At 39.3% G+C, this 23883-nt stretch overlaps 1 protein-coding gene across 12 annotated transcripts in view; it reads left to right on the top strand.

Moving 5' to 3' along the window:
• The window catches only part of NTRK2 (neurotrophic receptor tyrosine kinase 2), a 366819-nt gene that overhangs the window by 80529 nt on the left and 262407 nt on the right, over positions 1-23883 (top strand). For all 12 annotated transcript variants that reach the window (XM_017949950.3, XM_003911869.4, XM_003911870.4 and 9 more), the window contains one exon: positions 1551-1650. In XM_017949950.3, the coding sequence (XP_017805439.1) occupies positions 1551-1650 (100 nt within the window). The remainder of the gene's footprint in view (positions 1-1550; positions 1651-23883) is intronic.

The following is a 23883-nucleotide window of genomic DNA, read 5'->3' as shown; positions in this document are numbered from 1 at the left end:
AAATGGAGTTTGACTTGGTTTATTTAGGTATTCTCCATTTATCTGTAGAAAGTCTACAATTTAATATCAAAATAAAAACATGGCAAAATGTGAAGTCTGCTGCATGGCTGTAAGTTAAGCTATATGACACCATCTTGGATGTCAGATGGGAAGAGCATTAAGTAAGTCACAGAGCACAAAAAGAGGACATGCAAAGCACTTGGCCGGTGTGGAGCAAAGATGTGATCATTCTCTTCTCTGGTACTATAACAGTGAGTAGATCCCCCCAAAAACGCTTCTGCAAATGTTTGATTAGGACTTTTTTTTTTTTTTTTCTTTTTTTTTTTTTTTTTTGAGGCGGGTTTGCAGCTCTTGTGTAGGCTGGAGTGCAATGCTTGCGATCTCATCCCTGGCCACCTCCACCTCCCGGGTTCAAGTGATTCTCCTGCCTCAGCCTCCCGAGTAGCTGGGATTACAGGCATGCGCCACCACACCCAGAAAATTTTGTATTTTTAGTAGAGACGGGGTTTCTCCATGTTGGTCAGACTAGTCTTGAACTCCTAACTCAGGTGAATCACCGCCTGCCTAGGATAAGTCCTGGGATTCATCTTCTCTCGATGTAAGAATGGTAGCAACTCTTACAAAGTTAATTATGGATAAACTTAACCATTTCATTCAGCCCCGAGCTGACCTCATGACTTTGGGTGTTTTTTAAAATCTTTATTTCTAACTAATGTTTTCATGGGAAAGAGATCTTCATATTTTAGCTATAAGTTTCTTTACTTTATTATTAAATTGCAGACTTCTACAGATAAATGGAGAATACCTAAATAAACCAAGTCAAACTCCATTTCATAAATAAGAAAATTAGGATGGGGGAGGTTAGATGACTTGGCCTGAAAGGCCCCCAACCATGCAGCAGTACACGCAGCAGTACCACAGTACAGTCTCTTCCCTGCTTTGGACAGTCCTTGGCACGGGGATTTGGAGTCCTGTCCCTCGTTCTAGGACACCTTCTTTCTACAGTCATGACAGCAGAACAGGGTAGCAAGCTTGCACTTCTTCATTAGATAGCTTGAGTCCGGGAGGTCAAGGCTGCAGTGAGCCATGATTGTGCTACTGCACTCCAACCTGGGCAACAAAGTGAGACTCCATCTCTCTCTCTCACACACACACACACACACACACACACACACACACACACCTGCCTTTTTGAAAATCTTGGTATTTTGCCGTTCATATTTCATTTTCTCTCTCTCTCTTTCTCTCTCTCCTCCCTCTTTAGATGGATGGAGAGAGAGAGATGTGATATTTTTAAAATGCCAATTGGATAGCCATTTTTACAAGCTTTAACTTATGTCTGTAGGCATAATAATAGATCTTACATACTTCACTCTAGGGTTGTCGAAGATTAAGTGATTTGGTATACATAAAGCTGTTATAAGAACAAGCGATAAGCATTCAATAAATATGAACTGCCTGTATCATTATCATCATCATGATCATCATCACCATGTGATTATAGGGAACTAATTAGCAAGGTTATAACTACCCTCCCTTCCTTTCTCTAGGTCTATGCTGTGGTGGTGATTGCGTCTGTGGTGGGATTTTGCCTTTTGGTAATGCTGTTTCTGCTTAAGTTGGCAAGACACTCCAAGTTTGGCATGAAAGGTAAGAAGGGTTGTGTTTATTTAGCTTCTTATGTGGATCATTTTTGGCTTATGACTAATGCTAATTACCACTAAAGAAGGAAGCGGCTAGATTTATGATGATTAAGTTTTAAGGCTAAAAAAATAGCAACAAGACTTTGATACTACAAATCAAGACAGGACAAAATAATGTCGATTACTCAGCACTACCCACTTTTCCAAGGCAACAGTTGTCCCAGAAGACAGAAATGGGTTCTTGATTATCAAGGGACTAATAAAGATATGACAAAGAAATAGTACTTGATGTTTCTTTTGCTCCAGAAAGGCAGGTGAGACACAGTGGCGATAGGATAGTCTGGACACGTGTGTTTTGTGCAGAAAGGTCTATTCTGCTGTACATTTGATTTCCAAATCTTGAGTGGTATGCTTTTGGTGTTGCTCCTGCTTTTCCAGGTCATCATTCTTTGAAATTTAAACAACAGTGTTATGAAGCAAAATAAGAGCAGCTATCGGCAGTACATGGAAGCTTCGTGAATGCATAGATTTTTTTTTAATTTAAGCGGAAAAATTATCAGGGCTGGATTAAAAATTAGTCACTAATTGACCCAAAATAGATAACTTGTTGTTTTTAGAGGATTGAAAATTAATATTACAGGGAAAACTTGTGTAAATCTCTTGTTACATAAAAAAAAAAATGCCTTGGAGCAGTGATTTAATGGTTTAAGTTTCAATGATGTAAAACCATTTGCTCTGAAGGTTAAACGTATGTATTGGATAATATGCTAGTGTTGTATTTTGTGTGGTCTCCTATAGATAGACACTATTTAAAAGTGTCTAAATGGGAATGCTGTGAAGAAGGTTTAGTGGTGTTTTATTTGCGTTGGAGAGTAGGTCAGGTGGATTTTCTTTATCCGCATGGTCTGTTAGAATTACGGGTAGTGTTGCTAATATTGCTATTTACTTGAAAGGGAATGTTTCAGTAGCAGTAAGTTGCCCAGCATACACTGACATCTGGGGTAGAGCAGATCTATTTCTGGTGTTTCCTCTTTTCCCTTTGTTGGTGCCTGTGAAGATTTCTAAGCCAGAAATGAACAGGGAGGAGTAGTGGTAAACTGGGGCTTAAAATAACTCCAAAAACCTCATCCTGGTTCCTGCTTGGCCAGCTGATCCTTGATGTTTCTTCAGGGGAGGAAAGATCTTTCATTCTCCAATTATAAATAAGGCTTGGGAGAGGGACCACCCCACAGTGATTTTAATTCATCCTGTAGGGTGGTTCTCAAACTTGACTGTGTGCCAAAAACTCCTGTAGAACTTGAGAAAACACAGATTCCTGGGCTATCCCCAGAGTTTCTGCTTTAGCAGGTCTAGTGTGCACCTGAGAACTGGCATTTCTAACAGTTTCTGGAGGATACTGATCCTGCTTGCCCTGGTTGTTGTGTTCTCTACACAACAGTGTAGAGAATCACTGTTCTCTACGGTAAACATGGACTGCCAGGCCCCCTTCAGAGTGTGACAAGGTGTTGCGAGAGACATCGAAAACCAAACTTACCCACATTTTTGCACACCTTTTGGAATCTCCATGTCTCAGCTGCACCCAGGCCCAGGCTAGGCGGCTGCTCTTGTGTGCCGCTCCCTACCATGGCATTTGGTGGTTCTCGTGTTTATCAGGTACTTTCCTTCCTTAGAGGCACTTGGACTGGATGTCTCTAAATGTAGATTTCACTGGAGGCTACCAACTCCTAACAGTAGAGTTTCCGGTCTTGAAGGGTTTCGTTTGAAAGATTTCATCCCATGAGCTTTTCGGAGAGAGGATATATCCAGGTTCTTCTGGGATCTCAGCAAAAGCTGAATGGGAATCCATGGAGCAAAATTTAGGAGCTTCTTCCCACCCTTGGTTTAGGAAAACACCTGGCAGAATTACCAGTAAATGGCAACCTATTCCTTATAATGTGGCAATGGAGGAGAAAAAATGTAGACATTTTCTTTCAGAGAAGAAAATTATGTTTCATATTGAGACTCCAGCACTAAGGCTGAAACAGTATTTCATTTAGACAATTTGGGGTGATTACCACTAAAGCTTCTACGTTTTCTGAGTATAACCTGAGGCCATCCTTAATGAATTATAAGAAAGAGTGTGCTTAACCCTGCCACAGAGCCAGTAAATGGCTTCCTACAGCAGTAACTACTATACATGTTGTATGTTTTGTTCCCTCATTCCTACACACAAATAAAATCATTTTTAGAAATTTTGTCTCCGATACTTTTTTTTTTTTTTGAATAGCTTACTGTTCTATTTTAAGCTACATGTCTATCTGGGGCATGATGTGAGCAAAAAGAGCCTGATCTAGGGTTACTGTTTTGCAAGTCATATGTCGAGTTGATAATCTTTGGGGATCTAGAAATTAAGTTATGGTTCGTGCATTTAGTACAGATGAAACCGTGTAAAACGTGGTATTTAAACATTAATGTGAGTCAGTGTATTTTAAATGCTATTAGAGCTGGGATTACCACTGAAAAACATATGTCTTAAAAAAGAGAAGACTATGTAAAAATATTATTATGCTTCCCAAAATAACCAGGCAATATATTGGTTGTGGTTTCTTAGTAAGAACAGTATGAACTGTGTGTAGCCTTGGCCAGGACTAGGCACCATGTAAGAGGCTTGTGGCTGCTATGCAGATGAACTATTCAGAATGTTATTCCTCCCTCCCTAAGCATCTTTGGGGAGGGTCTAAGCCCATCCTTATTCTCTTATGCTGGAGGCAGATGGAACAGGAGGAAGGTGGCCAGTCCACCCATAGGCACTCACAGCTTTTTGCCCATCCCTAGCAATGCACGGTTTATCTCGAGTGTTTGACTGTTTCAATCTGTTATGGAAACCTCGATAATATAAACGACAGTTCAATGCTGTTGATATGAAGGGCCCAGAGCAACAAACCCCAGAAACCTCTTGAGGTCACCACACTACGGCTGAATGCAGGGCAACACAAGCTTTATGGATTGACCTGAGATCCACCCCTTATACCTGCAAACATTATTTATGGTGTTTCTCCCATGGGGAGGCGATTTCTAAATTCCAAACTAGTGAGTGAAACTTGGATTTGTAAATACAGCCAGTGAGTTGTGGTGTCGTCTTTGAAGATGGTCTGCAGGTCTGTAAGCTTCATCAGGTTTTGTTCCTTGTTCTGTGGATTCATCGTAAACCAAATGCTAGATGGTCCACTCCAGAACAGGCAGCACAGACTTTGAGCTCCATGATAACAGCTTTCTTATTTGTGATGTTCATCTTTATCTACTGCGTGCTTAGCCCAGAGTTGGTGCTCAATACATATGAATGACAGAATGATCAGAGAAGATTTTCAACTCCATCTACCTAAGTTTGGTAATTGGAAAACAGTTAGTATTTGGAGGATGGTTAAACTGTGAGTGGCTAAAGAGAGAACCTGAGACTTTTCTAAGTTTCTAAAAGAGACAAAGTCCCACCTCTTTTTTTTTTTTTTTTTTTTTTTTTTTAGTTTATTCCATGTGAGTCACGGCCATAGACAAGAGATCAATTTGTCCAAGTTTTGTCTTAGAGTATGTAGGTTTTCACACACTGTTTTAAACAATCGTCCTTGTTTAAGTTTGGAGGATTCACTTTGACTTTTTATTCTGCATGTAAACGTCTTCAATTTCTACCTCCCTACCTTTGAATGTATGGTTTTGGAATATGTTATTTTTTCAGTTCTGATGTCGGCAAAAGTGCCCGATTGGGGATTATATCTTGCTGTAAACTTAGAATTTATATTTTATTCTTGCTTGATAGAGTTTAAGCTTCTTGCTGCTAGTGTCCAATAGGCTCCTGGCCCTGTTTTCATAAAGATGTCAAGGGGCAGGATTTCTCCCAGTCAGTTTTTCCTTGTTCATTTCTGTGCCTTTACACTGTCCTATTGCTTTTTTGGTTGATATGTAGCTACCGTAATTGCAGAAGCCACAAATAATGCCCCTTTGTTAGTGTTGGCCACCTATGTAGGGATTATTCATACATATGTTTAATATGAATGTGTAAAATGTATACCAAATCTATCTAAATTGGTGTCGGTATCAATATCCCTATATGAAAATGCATAATATTATCCCTCTTCTTCTAAGGCTGCCTCTGGTTTGTTTTAATTTTAGTTTTCACCAAAGTAGGGCTGAAAGAATTTTCCAGAACAGCTCCATTGCCAAAGGAATAGGCAACCATGCCTTTGAATGCTCTCCTTGTGTTGTAACCAAGTCTTGTGTTTAGCTCTCGCTTTACTTCCTGGCTCTGTGTCTTCATTGAAGATGTAGGAGTGCATGTGAAGGGAAAATGGAAGCATTGAGGAGCGCCAGGGCTGCCAAGTCTTCAAAGGGTGCTCCACATTGGGAGCCCTGTCTGTGGCATTGATGGTGTACAGGGTTGCAAAAAATATACGGGAGCCAGCAGGGAGGAGGGAGCTTGGCATTCATCACCCCGCTGGAGGATAGTTTCCGCTATCGGTTTTGTGTTATTTACATTTCCTGATGGAAGTCCACATATGATATCTAATTCCTAAGTACTAATGCAGGCTTTGTCACTCGAGAGTGAAATCTCTAAATGATCCTAAGAAATCTCTGTAGAAGAACCTAGAAGAGGAAGCTTTCTTCTCATTCAGTGTTAATAGCCTGCACAGATTTCCTCTGCAGCCTCTGATTCTTGTATGTAAACTGCCCTATCCACATTCATTTATGCTACTTAAGTGTTGGAGGTTTCCAACTAGTAAAGTCTGGAAAGCTACTCTGCCTGTGGATGCAGATCTGGGTTTTCCTAAGTCCAGACTCAAAGCCCACAGTTCAACTTTCCACTCTTATAAATGATCTCTGAGTGTCTTTCAATAGCAACCAAAAATCTGCCTATTTAAAAATAGTCATAAACATAGTGGGGCCAAAGCTAAAGAGGTTGAAGGTTAAAGTCTTTTATATGAGCTGAAAACAATTCTGGGAAGTTTAAGAGGTTGAGTTTAACAGATATTTGGATCAACTTTTAAGAGGAAAAAATGTGACCAAAAGCCAGAAACACAGTTGTAGGAACATCTGTAAGGACAAACTGTTTTCCATATGCACCTCCTTCCTTCTTTTTTTAAAGAAAAATACCATCGAAAAATTAGAATGCTAACAATTGAATGCATTCTTGTTTTTCAAAATTTCAAGGAGTTTAGAAATATATAAGCATAAAAATGGATGTTCCCGTCACCTTCTTCTGCATGACCATTTCCACTCCTAGAAATAACTTTAACTGTATAAGGTGCACACAGTATGTAAACAATCAAATATATGGCTTCATTTTTGATTCCATAAGGAAATTATAATACCAATCTGTTCTGCATTTTTTGGGGGGTAACAATTTGCCTTGTGGATTTTTCTTTATCAGAACCTAGCTATCTACTACATTCTATTTAATAGTATTTCCCAGTTGTCTGATATCAGGCTACTTGGATCTGAAACCCGGCTCTGCCTCTTATGAGCTATGTGACTTTGAGCAAGTATCTCATCCTCTCTTGCCTTGATATTTCCATCTGTAATGGGACAATACTAATACCTAACCCACAGGGTTGTTATGAAGACAAACTAAGCTTATATATATAAACCACTTGGGAATGTTTCTGGCACTTAGTAATTTCTCTATTAATATGTAATGAATTATGATTTATTTGACTTTTCTTCTTTTAATGGACATTTACATTTCTACCGAGTTTTCAGAAAATTATTTCAAATAATTTTCAAACAATATCTTCTGTATAAAGATAAATACTTGGAAATGTATTGCTAGAAGGAAAGATATATATGTTTAAATGTGGATAGATTACCTTGCATAAATGCCTTTCCAATTTAGTTTCCCACTAACAGTATGTGAGGGTACCCTTTCATTTATTACTCTGATCTATACTGAATATTATCAGTCTTTTGGCTATTTGAGTTTAAAAGATACTTTGATTAGTGATTAATTTAAGCATCTTTGTCATGAAGAATAAGAGTAATGTTTATTTTTATTGTTGAGTTATAGATATACGTTGCCAATTATATATACATACATAGATATTTATTTATTCGTGATATTTGTGGCTCGTATTTTCTTCTAGTCTTTTGACTTTTTGATAGTGTCTTTTGGTAACCAAAGAGATTTGCCTTTTTATAAAAGCAAATCTGTCCAGCTTTTCCATTTAAGTTGTGTCTTGCTTAGGAAGATCTTTCCTGCTCTAAGGTGGTAAACATATTTCTAAATATTTATTTCACTAGATTTTTTACTCTGTATATTTTTAAAATTTGGTCCTTTGGTCTTTTTGTAATTATTATTATTATTATTATTGTTATTATTATTGAGATGGAGTTTTGCTCTTGTTGCCCAGGCTGGAGTGCAATGGCGTGATCTCAGCTCACCACAACCTCTGCCTTCCGGGTTCAAGAGATTCTCCTGCCTTAGTCTCCCAAGTAGCTGGGATTACAGGCATGCGCCACCACGCCTGGCTAATTTTATATTTTTAGTAGAGACGGGGTTTCTTCATGTTGGTCAGGCTAGTCTCAAACTCCTGACCTTAGGTGATCCACCTGTCTCGGCCTCCCAAAGTGCTTGGATTATAGGTGTGAGCCACCTCACCCGGCTTTTTTGTAATTATTTTATTAAAATTTGGGATGAAGTAGTTCTTTCTTTTTCAGAGACATATAGAATAAAGATACTTGAATAAATTCTGGTGTGACATTTTCATAGAGATGAATAATAATATTTTAAATTTCTTGTATCAGAAAGCCACTAATAAAGCAAAAAGACATTTTGAAAAACTCAGTGATTAACTCTTTCTTTGTAAAACAAGTAATGAACTTTGCGAGTTCTTTCTTATAGCATGGGAATATAAACCACACAAAATAGTATCAGAGAAATAAGTTTTCACAGAAAACCTTTGTTAAACTACTCTCCTCCCAGCTTCAAATGGAGTTCAAAGTCTATCTCAGCACTCTCTGAAGAGGCAACAAAATTTGTCAGTACCAACCAAGTCCTCAGAAATTTCAGAAAAGACATTCAGTTGAAAGAGTCATTGAGTAAGGTAACAAAATGAAAATGAACCTAGAGAAAAGAATTAGCCCAAGTGTTCCTTTTCTGTTGTTTGGCGATGCTATAGAAAGCTTTTCCCGTGTGTTTGTGAGGTGAGGATCTACTTTTTAAAGTCTCTTACTTCTTTCCCTGCCAACATTTGGCTTCTGTCTATCTGAGAGCAGAAGATGCTTATTCTTTACAACATATTGAAAATGTGTGTCAGACTTCTAAGAATTGGCTAGAGTAGGCCAGACAGGAAGCAAAAGAATCAGCATCTCTGCCTTTAGCCTTATAGGTGGATGCACTCTGCCTTTTAATTGCTGGTTTTACCCGGGCATTCCCACAACCCCGGCATGATTCATGTGAGAGCTCATGTTTGCCTGTAATGTAGAAAGTGCATGCAATATTGTTCAGGGACTTTCCATGCTACTATTTTCACTAAAGGTGAAAGATCCTTTAAAAAATTAGATTTTGTACTTCAAGGTCAGGAAATATTGTTACCACTTTTTTGGTCTTCTGTTAACCTTGAGAGGAATTTGCTTTGACCTCCTCACATAGCTCATGGCCTGTTTCCAACAGGACTTTCAAAATCTGAAAATCTGTTGATTTTCTTCTTCTTTTCCCCCTTCACTAATCTTTTACCTTTCATTGTTTTCCCTGTCGTTTTGTCCTGCATCTCTGTGCTTTCTAATTTTATATTTTTTCCTCTCTTGTTTTTCTTCCATCTCATTCCTAACATCTGATTTTGGTGGAAAAGCTTTTCAGAATTTATGAAGAAGACAGATAATAACTTGGCTTAAATTCCAACATATGCTTTGATTTTATCTTACTTTATTTTGGGCAAGAATACTAAATGACTATGGGAATACATTTAGCTCTAAATCAGCAGAATTGTCACGTGGCACTTCGGAAGACAGCCTGTTTGAATAATGCACATCCTTTGTGTTTGTAAGTTGTTAACTCTTGAGTCTTCAACCTAAGGAACATATAGGAAAGTAATACTGAAGACGTATGAATCAAACAAGCTTGGGTTTAAATCCCAGATCTCCCGCCTGCTGGCCATCATTTTGGGCAAATTGTTAAACTCTAAATCTTAATTCCTCTTTACTCATCTCTTCAGGTGATTATAAGAATTAAATCAGTGCTTAGTTTAGTATCTGACTCTTTATTTTTATACTTTAAGTCCTAGGGTACATGTGCACAACGTGCAGGTTTGTTATATATGTATACATGTGCCATGTTGCTGTGCTGCACCCATTAACTCGACATTTACATTAGGTATATCTCCTAATGCTATCCCTCCCACCTCCCCCCTCCCCACAATAGGACCCAGTGTGTGATGTTCCCCTTCCTGAGTCCAAGTGATCTCATTGTTCAATTCCCACCTATGAGTGAGAACATGCGGTATTTGGTTTTCTGTTCTTGCAGTAGTTTGCTGAGAATGATGGTTTCCAGCTGCATCCATGTCCCTACAAAGGACACGAACTCATCCTTTTTTATGGCTGCATAGTATTCCATGGTGCATATGTGCCACATTTTCTTAATCCAGTCTGTCACTGATGGACATTTGGGTTGATTCCAAGTCTTTGCTATTGTGAATAGTGCCGCAATGAACATACATGTGCATGTATCTTTATAGCAGCATGACTTATAATCCTTTGGGTATATCCCAAGTAATGGGATGGCTGGGTCAAATGGTATTTCTAGTTCTAGATCCTTGAGGAATTGCCACAGTGTTTTCCACAATGGTTGAACTAGTTTACAGTCCCACCAACAGTGTAAAAGTGTTCCTATCTGACTCTTTAAACTAATTCCCTAAGAGGTAGTTATTTTTCAGACTTATGTTTTAGTAATACATTATTAAAGAAAAGATTATAGGATGATTCCCGTTGAATTCATATTGAATCTGGGCTGCAGAAAAATGTCACAAATGTAAACAGGGCATATTAGTGTTTCCAGGTTTATTAGTTGAGTCTATAGAAAAAAATTGTATTTACAATGTATCTCTACTTTATGGGTATGTATCATGAATACAAATGTGCTGATACATGTGCTTCTTTTAAGCCCTTCAGTCCTTTAATACACTATGTGAATTATTGCAAATTCTTAATTTTATTGTCCTCTGAAGAATTCATCACTTTAAATTGTTTTAGGGTTTATGAAATACTTATTTCATTGATTGATTGATTTGGTATGTAGGTTTTAGCAGTTTTTGGGGGGAGGAATATTTACTGAAGTAAAGAGGTGGAAACGGCAGGAGTGGGAGGGGTATGGGACCCCCCAACACCCACTAGCTTAGATCTAAAAACACGACCTCATGGAAACTTCTAATGTGTTTCCCTTTTGTACAGAAGGGATTACAACTGCTAAAGCGATTTATTTAAAAAATAGGCTTTAATTCTGATGTATTTACAGCCTGCTAGAAAGGAAAAGAGGGATTCTGGAGAAATTAAATTCTTCTTTATGCAATAGATTGTCATTTATATTATTATAACCATAGACCCTGCATTTTTTGTGAGAAAGCCAAGACTTGGACAGGCTAATGGCAGTGGAAGACCTTTGTATTTATCAAAGCATCAGCAAAAGCAGAAAGACATTGGCCTTTTCTGTGATCATCTGGGAACTTTAGTGGCTTGAGGACAAAGAGAATGAGAGAGAGAATGAGCCAGTGAGCCAGTGACCTGATCTCCATTTCAACTCTTTAGGTCTTTTGTAAGACATTAATATCCTGGATTGAAGCAGAAGTGTCATCTCAGTCTTCAGTGACAGTATAAGGAAGGAAGGGGGAGATGATTTAAGAGGTGGAGATGCTGTGGGGAGTGAGAATGTTGAGAAGGAAGTGGTTTTTCTAATTACGGTTGTAGTTGTCAACTTTAGAAGTCCTGGAAAGACTTGAGTATAGTCAACCGCCCAACTGAGCTTTTCCTCACTTGCTTCCTGGATTGCCTGTAAATGAAAATTGCATAAAGACCAGAAATATTATAATAGTACAGGACAGGGAATCATATGAGGCTCCCCTCCAGCTTTAATATCTACCACCCTGTTACAAAACCATTATGTACAATCACACACTCACTACAAAAGCCTGCCCTGCACTTCTGCTGAAATCCTTTATTATTTTGGTGTGTAATGATGTAATCTTTTTCTCTATTGTGGAGCCACAGTCTCCTTACTATTGACATATGAAATATTGCATCTGGGGTCAACACTAAATATCCCTGAGTATACCTTCAAATGTTTGGTCATCTCAAGAAAATATTGCCTCTAACTTATCAATAGAAGGCATTTCTTATTTAGTCGGCATTCCCAGTGACTCTGTTTACTGTTAATTTGCAGGTAGCATGCATCTTGTCAGGGTGATATGATTTGGCTATGTCCCCAACCAAATATCATCTTGAATTGCAGCTCCTATAATTCTCACGTGTCTTGAGAGGGACCTGATGGGAGGCGATTGAATCATGGGGGTGGGATGTTCCCATGCTGTTCTCTTGATAGTGAATAAATCTCACTTGATCTGAGAGTTTTTTATAAAGGGCAGTTCCCCTACACAAGCTCTCTCTTGCCCTCTGTCATGTAAGAAGTCTCTTTGCTCTTCCTTCATTTTCCACCACAATTGTGAGACCTCAGCCATCTGCAACTGTGAGTCCATTAAACCTCTTTCCTTTATAAACTACCCAGTCTTGGGTATGTCTTTATCAGCAGCATGAGAACAGACTAATAAACAAGGGTACCTTTGACATTCCAGCTTGAGAGCAAAGAGGTAGCTCTGCCTTAGCCATCTCTTCCAGCTGTTTCTTGATCTTTTAAGTCAGACTTCATAGCATGGCTTTGTCATTTTGTTTGAAGTAAATCCTTGAAACGTTAGATGTTTCTATATTAAAATGACATGCATTCCATAGCCCAGAAGAAATTATTTCTGTGTTATTTACTTGTAGCCTTTCCTCTATGAGTGTGGACAAGTGCAAGGTGATTTTAGAGGTAGATTTATGTGCATATTCTGTAATTGTTTATCCCTCACATTATATCTTTGTTTTCCTGTGATGTCATGACAGAGGGTGGATTAATCAGTAAAATGTCTAGGATTGGATTGAGAATGAGCAGGCACCTATCTCAGGCACAATCTATGAGACATGTGACTTTATTTTTCTTCAGTTCAATAAAGTATATCCTTTTAACCCTTTTTGTACTGAGTAGCAGAAAATTAATCCCCTACCACTCTGGGTAATTTCTAACAATGGTGGGTAATCACAAAAAATTCAACACTTTCTCTGTCACTTCAGGTCTCTCACTTTCCTCTCCCTTACCCAGGTTGCATTTGCCTTTCTGGGAAACAGTGGAGAGTGTGCTGCAAGGTCAATAAAGTGCCACAGTGCGGGGAGGGGACATACGCATGGTCTTGGTGGTAATTTCTGTATGCTGTTGGCTGTCCATCTTCCCAGTTGTCCTTGGCCACCACTCTGTTCAAGTCACAGGTATACAATCTTGTGTTCCTAACCAAGTTCTGCCACCTTCACATATGTCTCCACAAGGGTGTCTTTGCAGCTTTGGGGACATGAAAAACACTGAGACTGGCCCTGCTGTCTCTGCATAGACATACTACGCAGCTTCCCCTACTTTATTACTCTTGTGCCATTACAGGCTTGGTATTGCTCTGACTTCTGGACAGCTTCTCTGGTCTTCCAAGAAAGGGGTCCTCAGGATTCTTCTTTTTGAAACTCTAAATCTGAGTCAGGGCTCTGTGTTTCCTTAACCCTCATACTTGACCTGGGGACAGATTATAGCCTCTTCCTGCCTGTATCTAACCTTTTTTTCTCCTCACTGACTCTCTTCCTATTTCCTGTGGGTACAGGAAGAACATGAAAAACTGTTTTTTCTGATTTCATCTTCTTCCAAATACTTTTCATCATACATGTGGATCTTGGCTTTTTTTTTCCTCCAGCTTTTTACTATAAAACTGTCAATATGAATAAAAGTTGAAAGAATACTAACAATGAATATTCATACACTCAACACCTAGATTCAACCTCTGCTTAACATCTTGTTATTGAAAAATAAATTGACAGTATCATGTTCCTTCATTCCTAAATTCTCCAGCATATTTTTCCTAAAACTGAGGACACAGTGTCTTAAAACCACAGCCATAATACCTTCCTCATTGTGCTCAAGGAAATTAAGATAACCCTGTGATAACAGATATTACCTAGACTATCTTCAAATTTCCCCAGTGATTTAAAAATGCCTTTTATGGTTACTTATATATCAAACCAAGATCAACTCAAAGTTCATGCGTTGCATTTTTTCATTGAGTTTCTTTTGTCCCTTGCGTTCTAGAACATGGCTTCTTTTTCTCCCTGCCTTACACTGGCTCTTTGAAGAGACTAGGCAGTTGTCCTGTAGAATGTCCCTCATTCTGTCTCTGTGCTATTGTTTTCTTTGGTATTCTTCAACTTGCCATTTATCCTCTGTATTTCCTATAAACTGGAACTCATTTCTAAAGGTTTGGTCAGATTCAGGTGAGAGGTTTTGGGAAGAAAGCATCACAGAAGATGATGTGCACTTCACCTGTGTCACGTCTGAAATCACATTGTGTCAGGTTGTTACACTATCAGTGGAAGTTGGATCACCTTTTGAAGATGGTGACCACCAGATCTTTTCTTTATAAATACAAATTTTTCCCTTTGGAATTCATAGGTGATTTGTAGGTGACAATTTGACATGTAGCAAATATCCTCTCCTCCAAAAACTTGAACGTACTGTGCTTAGCATACTTTCCTAAAAGCTACTTAATTTCTAAGGGTTGCAGAGGTGTTTTTCTAATCCAACCATTTCTTCTGTTCTTATTTCATTAATTTTTTTTTAAAGGAGAGCTTTCTGGCCTTGGCCAAGAATTTCAGCTCTTTCATTCCAGTTCTGTCTTGATGACTCTTCCTTGAGGCAATGATTGGATGCTTAGGATCCAGCCGCCTACACTGGGGAAGGTCATAGGATTACAGAAAAAAGTTACAGTTAATAGGGTCACTATATCAAAAATATTATTTTATTTTAAGAGTATAGTTGGTGGGAATGCAAATTAGTACAGCCACTAAGGAGAACAGTTTGGAAGTTCTTCAAAAAACTAAAAATTGAGCTACTGTGTGATCCAACAATCCTACTGCTGAGTATATACCCAAAAGAAAGGAAATCAGTATATGGAAGAGATATACACACTCCTGTGTTTGTTGCAGCACTGTTCACAATAGCTAAGATTTGAAAGCAACTTGTATCCATCAACAGATGAATGGATAAAGAAACTGTGGTGCTTGTACACAATAGAGTATTACTCAGCCATAAAAAGGAATGAGATTCAACCATTTGCACCAACATGGATGGAACTGGAGGTCATTACGTTAAGTTAAATAAGTCAGGCACAGAAAGATAAACATCACATATTCTCACTTATTTATAGAATATAAAAGCCAAAACAATTGAACTCATGGACCCAGAGAGTAGAAGGATGGTGACCAGAGGCTGGGAAGGGTAGTGAGGGATGCGGAGGACATGAGAATGGTTAATGAGTACAAAAATACCAGAAAGAATGAATAAGACCTACTATCTGATTGCACAACGGGGTGACTGTAGTCAATAATAACTGTACATTTTAAAATAATTTAAAGAGTGTTATCGGATTGTTTGCAACTCAACGGATACATGCTTGAGGAGATAAATACCCCATTCTTCATGATGTACTTATTTCACATTGCATGACTGTATCAAAACATCTCATGTACCCCATAAATATGTACACCCACTATATACCCACAAAAATTAAAAAAACAATAAATAAAAAAGAGTATAATGAGCCTAAATGCTTTCAGGATTCCCTTTGGCATTTTGTGGCTGGTGGTAGCATCAAAGACAGTGAGAGCTGGCAGCAGCTAAGAAATCACTTGCAGCCTTTATTATTTATTTATTTAGTTAGTTATTTTTATTGTACTTTAAATTCTAGGGTACATGTGTACAACATGCAGGTTTGGTACATATGTATACATGTGCCGTGTTGGTGTGCTGCACCCATTAACTCGTGATTTACATTAGGTACATCTCCTAATGCTATCCCTCCCCGCTTCCTCCCACCCCGTGACAGGCCCCGGTGTGTGATGTTCCCCTTCCTGTGTCCAAGTGTTCTCTTTCAATTCCCACCTATGAGTGAGAACATGCAGTGTTTGGTTTTCTGTCCTTGCGATAGTTTGCAGCCTTTATTTTATAGATGAGGACAGTGGGCCCAGAGAACTTGAGCGACTTGCCTGAGGGTTGCCTGGTTTGTGGCCGATCCAGGGGAAAGTTATAATATAACTTATTTCCATGCCATGTTCACTGCTGGGCCATGTCATACGTGACTAGTATTGTCTTGCCCCTGGATAATGCTGTGTTTCTCAAAGCTGGGGACACATAAGATCTGCGGTAACGAGAGTTTTAGGAGGTACTCAGGGACTAACATTTTAAATTTTGATAATTCTGTTATCTATTTATTGTAGTGTTCATTAGAAAAAATATACCTATTACATCATACTCGTGGTTTCATCATATTATTGTTTAGGATGAGACTAAGTTAATATAATAGAAAAAATTTAAAAATATGGTTTAAACAATTTCATTTCAACTTAAATTTTACAAGACTCTTGGGTAGGACTATGTAGTGCACTGCAAATTTAAAAGTGAACAGAACAAGGTTTCCACCTCATGGAGTTTATTAAAGTTTACGGGAGGGGAGAGATAAAAACAGAGAAAGAAATATAGAGAAATCTATAGGTGATGGCAAATGCTTTGACCGAAAGTGAAGCAGGGCAAGAGGGCTTTGCTGTGTTTAAATAGTTAAGAAAAGCTGCTCTGCTACGATGACACTAGGGCCAAGAGCAAGAGAAAATGAGGGAGGGAGGGAGCTGATATCCCGGGGAGGAGTGATCTAGACAGAGGAAGAGTAGGTGCAAGACTAAGGTGGCCAGAGCAGAGTGGGGGCCTGGGGAGGAGAGCAGAGAGGGATGGAAATGCAGTTCACTGAGGGACTGGCAGCATTTAGGAGTTTTGTTGTTGTTGTTGTTGTTGTTTTGCTTTTTAAATCAGAGTGAGGAGAAATTGTGACAGTGTATTGAAAGAGATTAAATGTTGGCAGCACTGATGTAATAATGTATTAAATTAATTTCTGATACTGAAGCATGACTGAGGGGAAAGATATCTCACGGGGGGAGAGTTCATCATACAAGAGTATGGAGGAAACTTCACTTCAGGGTCCTGATCAGCTTCATTTTGAGAGGAGAACTCACCCCTCAACACACATACACATACTCAACACACAAACACACACACATAAAACACACACATTCAACACACACATACACACAACATACACACATTCAATGCACACAAAGCATGCACATTCAACACACTTTTAATACATGCATTCAACACACACATACATACATAACATGCATATTCACCACATACAACACACACACACACAAAGCATAAAAAACACACATTCAACACATACATACACACAAGACACACACATATTCAATATACAGAAAACACATGCACTCATCCCAGAATGATGGTTTGAGGTTTCTAGGTGTCTGCGGTTCTCCTGGGTCACAGTGTACATTCCTGGCATGTTGTAAATGTTACCCATCACGTGACCATGGCCACTTGAGACTAGACAGGGGTAGGACCCAGACTTTGAATTATGTGTTGACTTTTTCTTGAAATTCATCTCATCTTCAGCCTGATTCCTTTTATACAGTCCAATCTACTCTAAGACCTGGGATATTATATCATTAATTGCAAGGCTAATGTAATTTGCGTAAAATTTTCTCTTTTTGAGATCTTAGTTGCTATTGGGAGAAAAATGACACTGAAAGCTCAGCTGATGCATTTTCAGAGTGAACAAAGACATTGTGGGAATTCTACTTTCCCTCCTCACAATGGTTAAACATCAAATAGAACCCATCCATGCTCAGTGCATAGCATTCCTTTTGGCTGGAAAGATAAGGATAAAACTAAGGTTTTTAAGACTCAAGATTTTTGAGGCCATGTAGTTCCAGAGAGAAAGAGAGCACTTGGTGTTTCTGCTTACTGTCCTGCTGAAAAATTATTAATAGCACTTTCCCATCTTTGTCTGAATTAATCTTTCTTGAATCAACATTGGTGATGGTGATAGTGGAGATCTAATTACCCAAATCTCCTTATATATGGTTTTCTATCTCATACATTTAGCCTAGGAATGACTGAGTGTCACAATGCTTCATCCCCACCCCCCTTCTTGATCTCTCTGTAGTTTGGAAAATAGTTGACTGGCTGTCACCTTTTGGGATCTTCTGTCTTCTTCCTGCATATCTCCCCATGCTATGTCTCTCTCTCCTCTGGTCCTGCATGGTGTGAAACAGTGTCTTCTATCTGTTTTCCCCCAAAGATTGGGGAATTCGATTCTTAATTCTTCATTACTGTCTTGTAGTTCTTTCTCTTTACAAATTGCTCAATAGTACATATTTATTCTAGTCTGATTTATTACCCATCACCTAATATGCTTATGGGCTAGCAAACTCAGAGACACTAACTTAGATATTACCAGAAAGCCAGCATATTTGAAAAGATGGATCCGCTGTGTACAGACTTGCATAATGGAAACCTAAGAATGGAAAATAAGGGCCATAGCGTGGGATACTCCCATTCATTGGCATGGGCTCTCGAAAATCAACAATATTAATTTTGCTCTGATTTCTCAGTTCTCTCTCTAGCCAGAATCTTACACTACAGAACAGATTCTTAACAATTTCAGCGATTTTCAATTACAAAACAATGCAAGGAAAAGCAGAAAAGAAGTCTAATCAGATTCAGAATTTTCAGAATTCAAATATGCCAAGTGTAGGAGACGCCAAGTCTAAGTAGCTTCGTTCGATCATTTTAGCACTGATTGTAGCAAATGTTTCACCTTAAAATGATAGTTCATTGTAGATATTTTGTAACTGTAGTAATTGTTGAGAATTTTGTTTGTGGAAGACACTCAGTCATTCCTAGGCTAAATCCTCTCCCCTTGCCAAACCTCTCCCTCCACAGGTATTTCTTATTCATCTTGAGCTACTGCAGTGTCCTCAGAATCCCTGAGATGGAAAACATCCGCTGACCCTTGGTGGCAGGCATTGTAGTTACTCATTATTCACTAATTTTAAAATGGACATCATATCTAGGTGCAAAAACTTGAGATGTCCATTAATCATCAATACGATCTCTCTGTTGGGACCCCCAGAAATTCATCATGACTTTTGTTTTGATATATCTGGTTATACAGTGTTTGTAGGTGTCAAAGAAAACCAGAGCTCAGGACTGTTGCAATATGGGAAAATAGAGCTCAGTATAGAACTGGGCTCAACTCTGCATACAGCATGGGCATGTGGGAATTCATAGCCAAGAAGCAGGGTGGGTGTCAGTGGATGGGAAATTACTAAGAGGAAACATCAGGGGTAAGGGCGGATCCTGGCTAAAACAATGTAACAGGACTGGTGCTGAGGACAGGCCCGGGTGATAGACATCCCCTGCGGGACAGTAGAGGATGAGGAACCTGATTAAATGTGAAGGACAATTAGATATGGAAGATTTTGACTTAACCAACTCAGCAGGATTCTTACCAAAATTCTTACGAACATGAAAGTCTAAAAGTCAGGCCTACTTGAGAAAGAGTTCAGGAGAACCCGAGTAGAGGTTGGTCAAGGAGCGGATCTTTGTCATAGGGTGTACTCTGCTCTTCCAGCTCCAGTCTTCCAGATGTGCTGATGGCATTGGCTTAAATTATATATGGTCAAATTATAAACATTATTGAAAAAATTTTAAAAGGCAGTGTATGGAACTACTTACTACCCTAATAGATTAGTTGCATATGTTACTTAAAAATTATTCTGATATTTCACATTTCTATAATCATTCATAATAGTATATTAGTTAATTCTGAAATGATCTTATGACCCAATCTACCTACCCAATTGGCTGTCTCCATTGAGTCCTTGAATGATCACCTAAAGTCAAGCCAGATGTTCTTTTTATAGATAAGGATGTCGAGACATGAGAAATTCTATTTTTTAAATGACAAGAATCTATTTGACAAAGGCAGAGTCTTGAATCTCTGTACTATAGATCTATGTTAACCAAATGCATAGACGATACAATTCAATTCAAGCAGCATCCCAGCATCTCAGAGTGGTGTGGTTGGTTAAATGAATATGCGCGTATGAAAGAGCCAAGGAGTTATTGCTGCCAGTGTTTCTCTTGGTATTTAAGGAGTTAGCCAGCGCTCTTTCCCACTGCTTCAGTCTGAGCGGGGTCTGTGCCCTCTATCAGGGACTGGCACAACGTTCTTTAGCCGAAAACCTCAACAGTAGTGGGCTGAAGAGCTCATTTTTGAAGCCTGAAGGCAAACCTTCAAAATTGAATTTTATACTCTCAGGAAGTATTGATTGCAAACTTAGTTCTTTGTAAATCACCAAAGGGAAAAATGACTTGATTTACAGTTAAATGCGTATCATTTGGTGATGAGTAAACTCCTATGAGCTAAAGGAAGAGGTGACACAGACACGTTTCCACAGCATTTTCTTGATTCATATTGCAGCTGTCGTCAGTGCTCTGCTCGGGCACCCTCAGACTCCCTTTATGGGTCTTGTGTGCTCACTCTGGCTTCTGCATATGTTTGCTTCTGAGGGTCAGCACCTGGAACCTTGTTCAGAGGACTGGACTATAGCTAGTGGAGCTCCGCCCCATCCCTGGCATGCGCATGTGCATGAAGATACACACACACACACACGCGCGCACACACACACACACACACAGCTGAAAGCAGCTGGGAGTTAAGTGCCTTCCACTCCCTTCCCTCAACCCTTTGCCAGGCTTTGCTGATGAGTGGTGAAGGAGTATGAAAGGTCACCCTCTTGTCTTAAGTCTGGGCATACTCTGTGGTATAATTTACAAGTTCTCTGCAGGATCTGTGGTATAATTTACACACCACAGCTCTCTGTAGAATCAGGCTGAGGCTGAGATTTCACCTGAAGTTGCAACCTTGCTTGGCTTCTTCCTTCCCTTCCTGTTCCCCTCTCCTGGGAGCCCCTCCTTAATAAATCACTTGCCATGAGCACTCCACTCCGGATCTACTTCTGAGGAACTGGCCAAAGACAGTGTTGGAACACTAAGAAATTTAATATGTTATTTGATGCCTTTTATCAGCATCTTTAAAACTATTTCTGTCTCTCATTTGCTAATTTGGACTTTATATGTGCAAGTGGGGGAATCTTAAAAGTTAATTTAAAAATGAATTGAGGTATATATTATAGTTACCATTTATTGAAAGGGCCATTGTGGGCCAGGTCCTTGATGTATTTTTTCCACTTTTCATAATAATCTTGCTTTTTAAGGATGAATTCATTGAAGTCCAGAGAAATTTATTAATGTGCCCAAGTCACAGAGCTAGTAATTGGTAGAACCATAATACAAGCCCAGATCTTCTGGTGTTAATGTGTTAGCTCTTCCAGCCTCCCTGCTAACTCCCCTTTCCCCCTGGGTATTAAAACTTCTATTTCTAGAGCTATCAAGGAGGCATTCTGACATCAAAGTTTATGACTTACTAAAATGAAAGGAGACTGTCTCTTTAGGAAGAGGTAAAATACATTATAAAATGCCAGACTTAATTTCCCAGAATGGGAGTGATTGAAAATAATTTCTAATAAGAGCTTGAATCGTGTCACTTTGTTGTATACAGAGAGACTTTTGTGCGATGTTTGACAGAATCTGGGCGGTTCATAGAAACACAAAATTATTCGGCAGGTGACAACAGGACAGGGCATTAGCAATGTGATTTGGGAGCAGGAGATGGAAATTTCTTTTGTGGCTCTCCCTTTGAGGTGGTCATGCTCAGTCCTGTGACTATAGTGTACCACAGTGCTGTTTAGAAAATAACTTCCTCAGCCCTGAAATGGACCACAGTGTCCTGAAAGCCCTAACTCATCACATAGGAGTTATCAGTCCATTGCAGAGAGATTCTTCAAGAAAACGAAGGGATAATGGCAATATTGCCATGGCCATCTAGATGGACTTCCTTCTAGTGTCTGTACTGGGACCTGATTGAATTATTCACTGCTGACACAAGCCCTCTACACAAGTTAAAAATTCAGCAAAATTACGCAAAAGCCACCCTAGAGACCTTGAAAGTTGCTGTATGGTGAAGTCGTCAGCATTTATCGCAGACTGTACCTAGCCTCTCTTTCTGGAATGTTCTTCCTCCATCTATCTGCCTGGTTTTTTCTTACTTGGCTTTTTAAGATGAAGCTCAGGTGTCACTTCCTTCAGCAATGCTTCCCTGATCCCCACAATATGGACAAAGTCCCTTTTCAGTAGATTTGTATGACTGTGTGTAATCATCTAGAAAAAAAATGCTTAACTTATCATATTGAAAGAATATGTTTTCCTGTTAATCTTCCCACTAACCATCTGAGGGCCATTTGGAGGTATCGTTTAAGAGGTGAGGCATTGTAATGGAAGAGAATTGGGAAGCTATTTTTCTGAAATAGTAAAGCGTATAATGAAGGAATCCATTATATTATTTTTATTGTATTTTTGCCTTTGAGGCAAGATAGAGTAGCAGAAGGAGCAGGGATTGAGGTTTTACTCCAAGTTTTGCTGTGTTCTTTTTCTGTGACTCAACCTCTCTAAATTTTATTTTCTTTCACTGTGAAGTCACATGCCAGCGCCAAAGTTAGGGAAGATTTCTGAGAATGGTCTAAAGGTTAATAAGATACTGCCCAGCAAATATTTGGTGTTCCATAAAGTTTCCTTTTCTTTCTTTTTTTTTTTTTTTTTTGAGACAGAGTCTCGCTCTGTAGCCTAGGCTAGAGTGCAGTGGCGTGATCTCAGCTCACTGCAATCTCTGCCTCCCAGGTTCACGCCATTCTGCTGCCTCAGCCCCCCAAGTAGCTGGGACTACAGGTGCCCGCCACCATGTCCAGCTAATTTTTTGTATTTTTAGTAGAGACGGGGTTTCACCATGTTAGCCAGGGTGGTCTCCATCTCCTGACCTCCCAAAGTGCTGGGATTACAGGCGTGAGCCACAGCGCCCAGCCCATAAAGTTTCATAAAGCATACCTCAGATGGAAAACGATGGGGAGATAGGTTTGTTCACAGTAGTCATGCATCCATTTATTTGTTCTCCCCATACACTTTTTTTTTTTTTTTTGAGACAGAGTCTCATTCTGTCATCACCCAGGCTGGACTGCAGTGGCAGGATCTCAGCTCATTGAAACCTCTGCCTTCTGGGTTCAAGCAATTTTCGTGCCTTGGCCTCCTGATGTAGCTGGGATTACAGGCATGTGCCACCATGCCTGTCTAATTTTTGTTAATTTTAGTAGAGACAGGGTTTCACCATGTTGGCCAGGCTGGTTTCAAACTTCTGGCCTTAAGCAATCTGCCCACCTTGGCCTCCCAAGGTGCCAATAAACATTTTACTGAGCATGTACAATATGCCAGGCACAGGGAGTCTACATGTGTACATCATACCTGTGTGATGTACCTCTAGAAGTTTATAGTCTAGAGGAGGCCTGACATCCCAGCAGCTTCTATGGTGGATAAGGTAAGAAGCCCCACAAAAGAGGGGGATGATTCATTGTCTACAGAAATCAGAGAGTTCTTCACAGCAGAGTCCACCCTCCAGTGGTGTCTGAAAGGATGAGTAAGAGATCTCTGCATAGATGAGATGGAGAAGGAGGCAGTGTTACCTACTGAGGTATGAAGGCTCTTGTTGGGGTGGCATGGATATTGATGGAGTGTAAGATATGAGAGAACAGTGGCAGGGACGATGATGGAGAGATAGACAAGGGTCAAGGTGCATCAAGGTGCAAAGGGCCTTTGTGCCCTGCTGTGGGATATGGAGTTGATCCTGCAGGCACAGCAGAGCCACTGAATTTAGGGATTAATAAAGAAATAGTTAAATTGAGAGTGCTAGAATGTCTAAATGTGAAGAGTGATCATGTTTATATAGATTTCTTAGATACTGCCAAGCCTTTTTTTAACTTTCTTGATTTGGTATTAAAATTGGAAGTGATTAGTAAAGTGATAACATTACTAATTTTTAAAACATTCTGGTCTCCTGGCCTTCACATTGTTTTATTGGACTGTAAA

This window comes from Papio anubis, chromosome 13 (assembly GCF_008728515.1).
Source record: "Papio anubis isolate 15944 chromosome 13, Panubis1.0, whole genome shotgun sequence".
Lineage (NCBI taxonomy): Eukaryota > Metazoa > Chordata > Mammalia > Primates > Cercopithecidae > Papio > Papio anubis.
The sequence above is the reverse complement of the archived record's forward strand: the minus strand, read 5'-3'. Positions and strand labels throughout refer to the sequence as shown.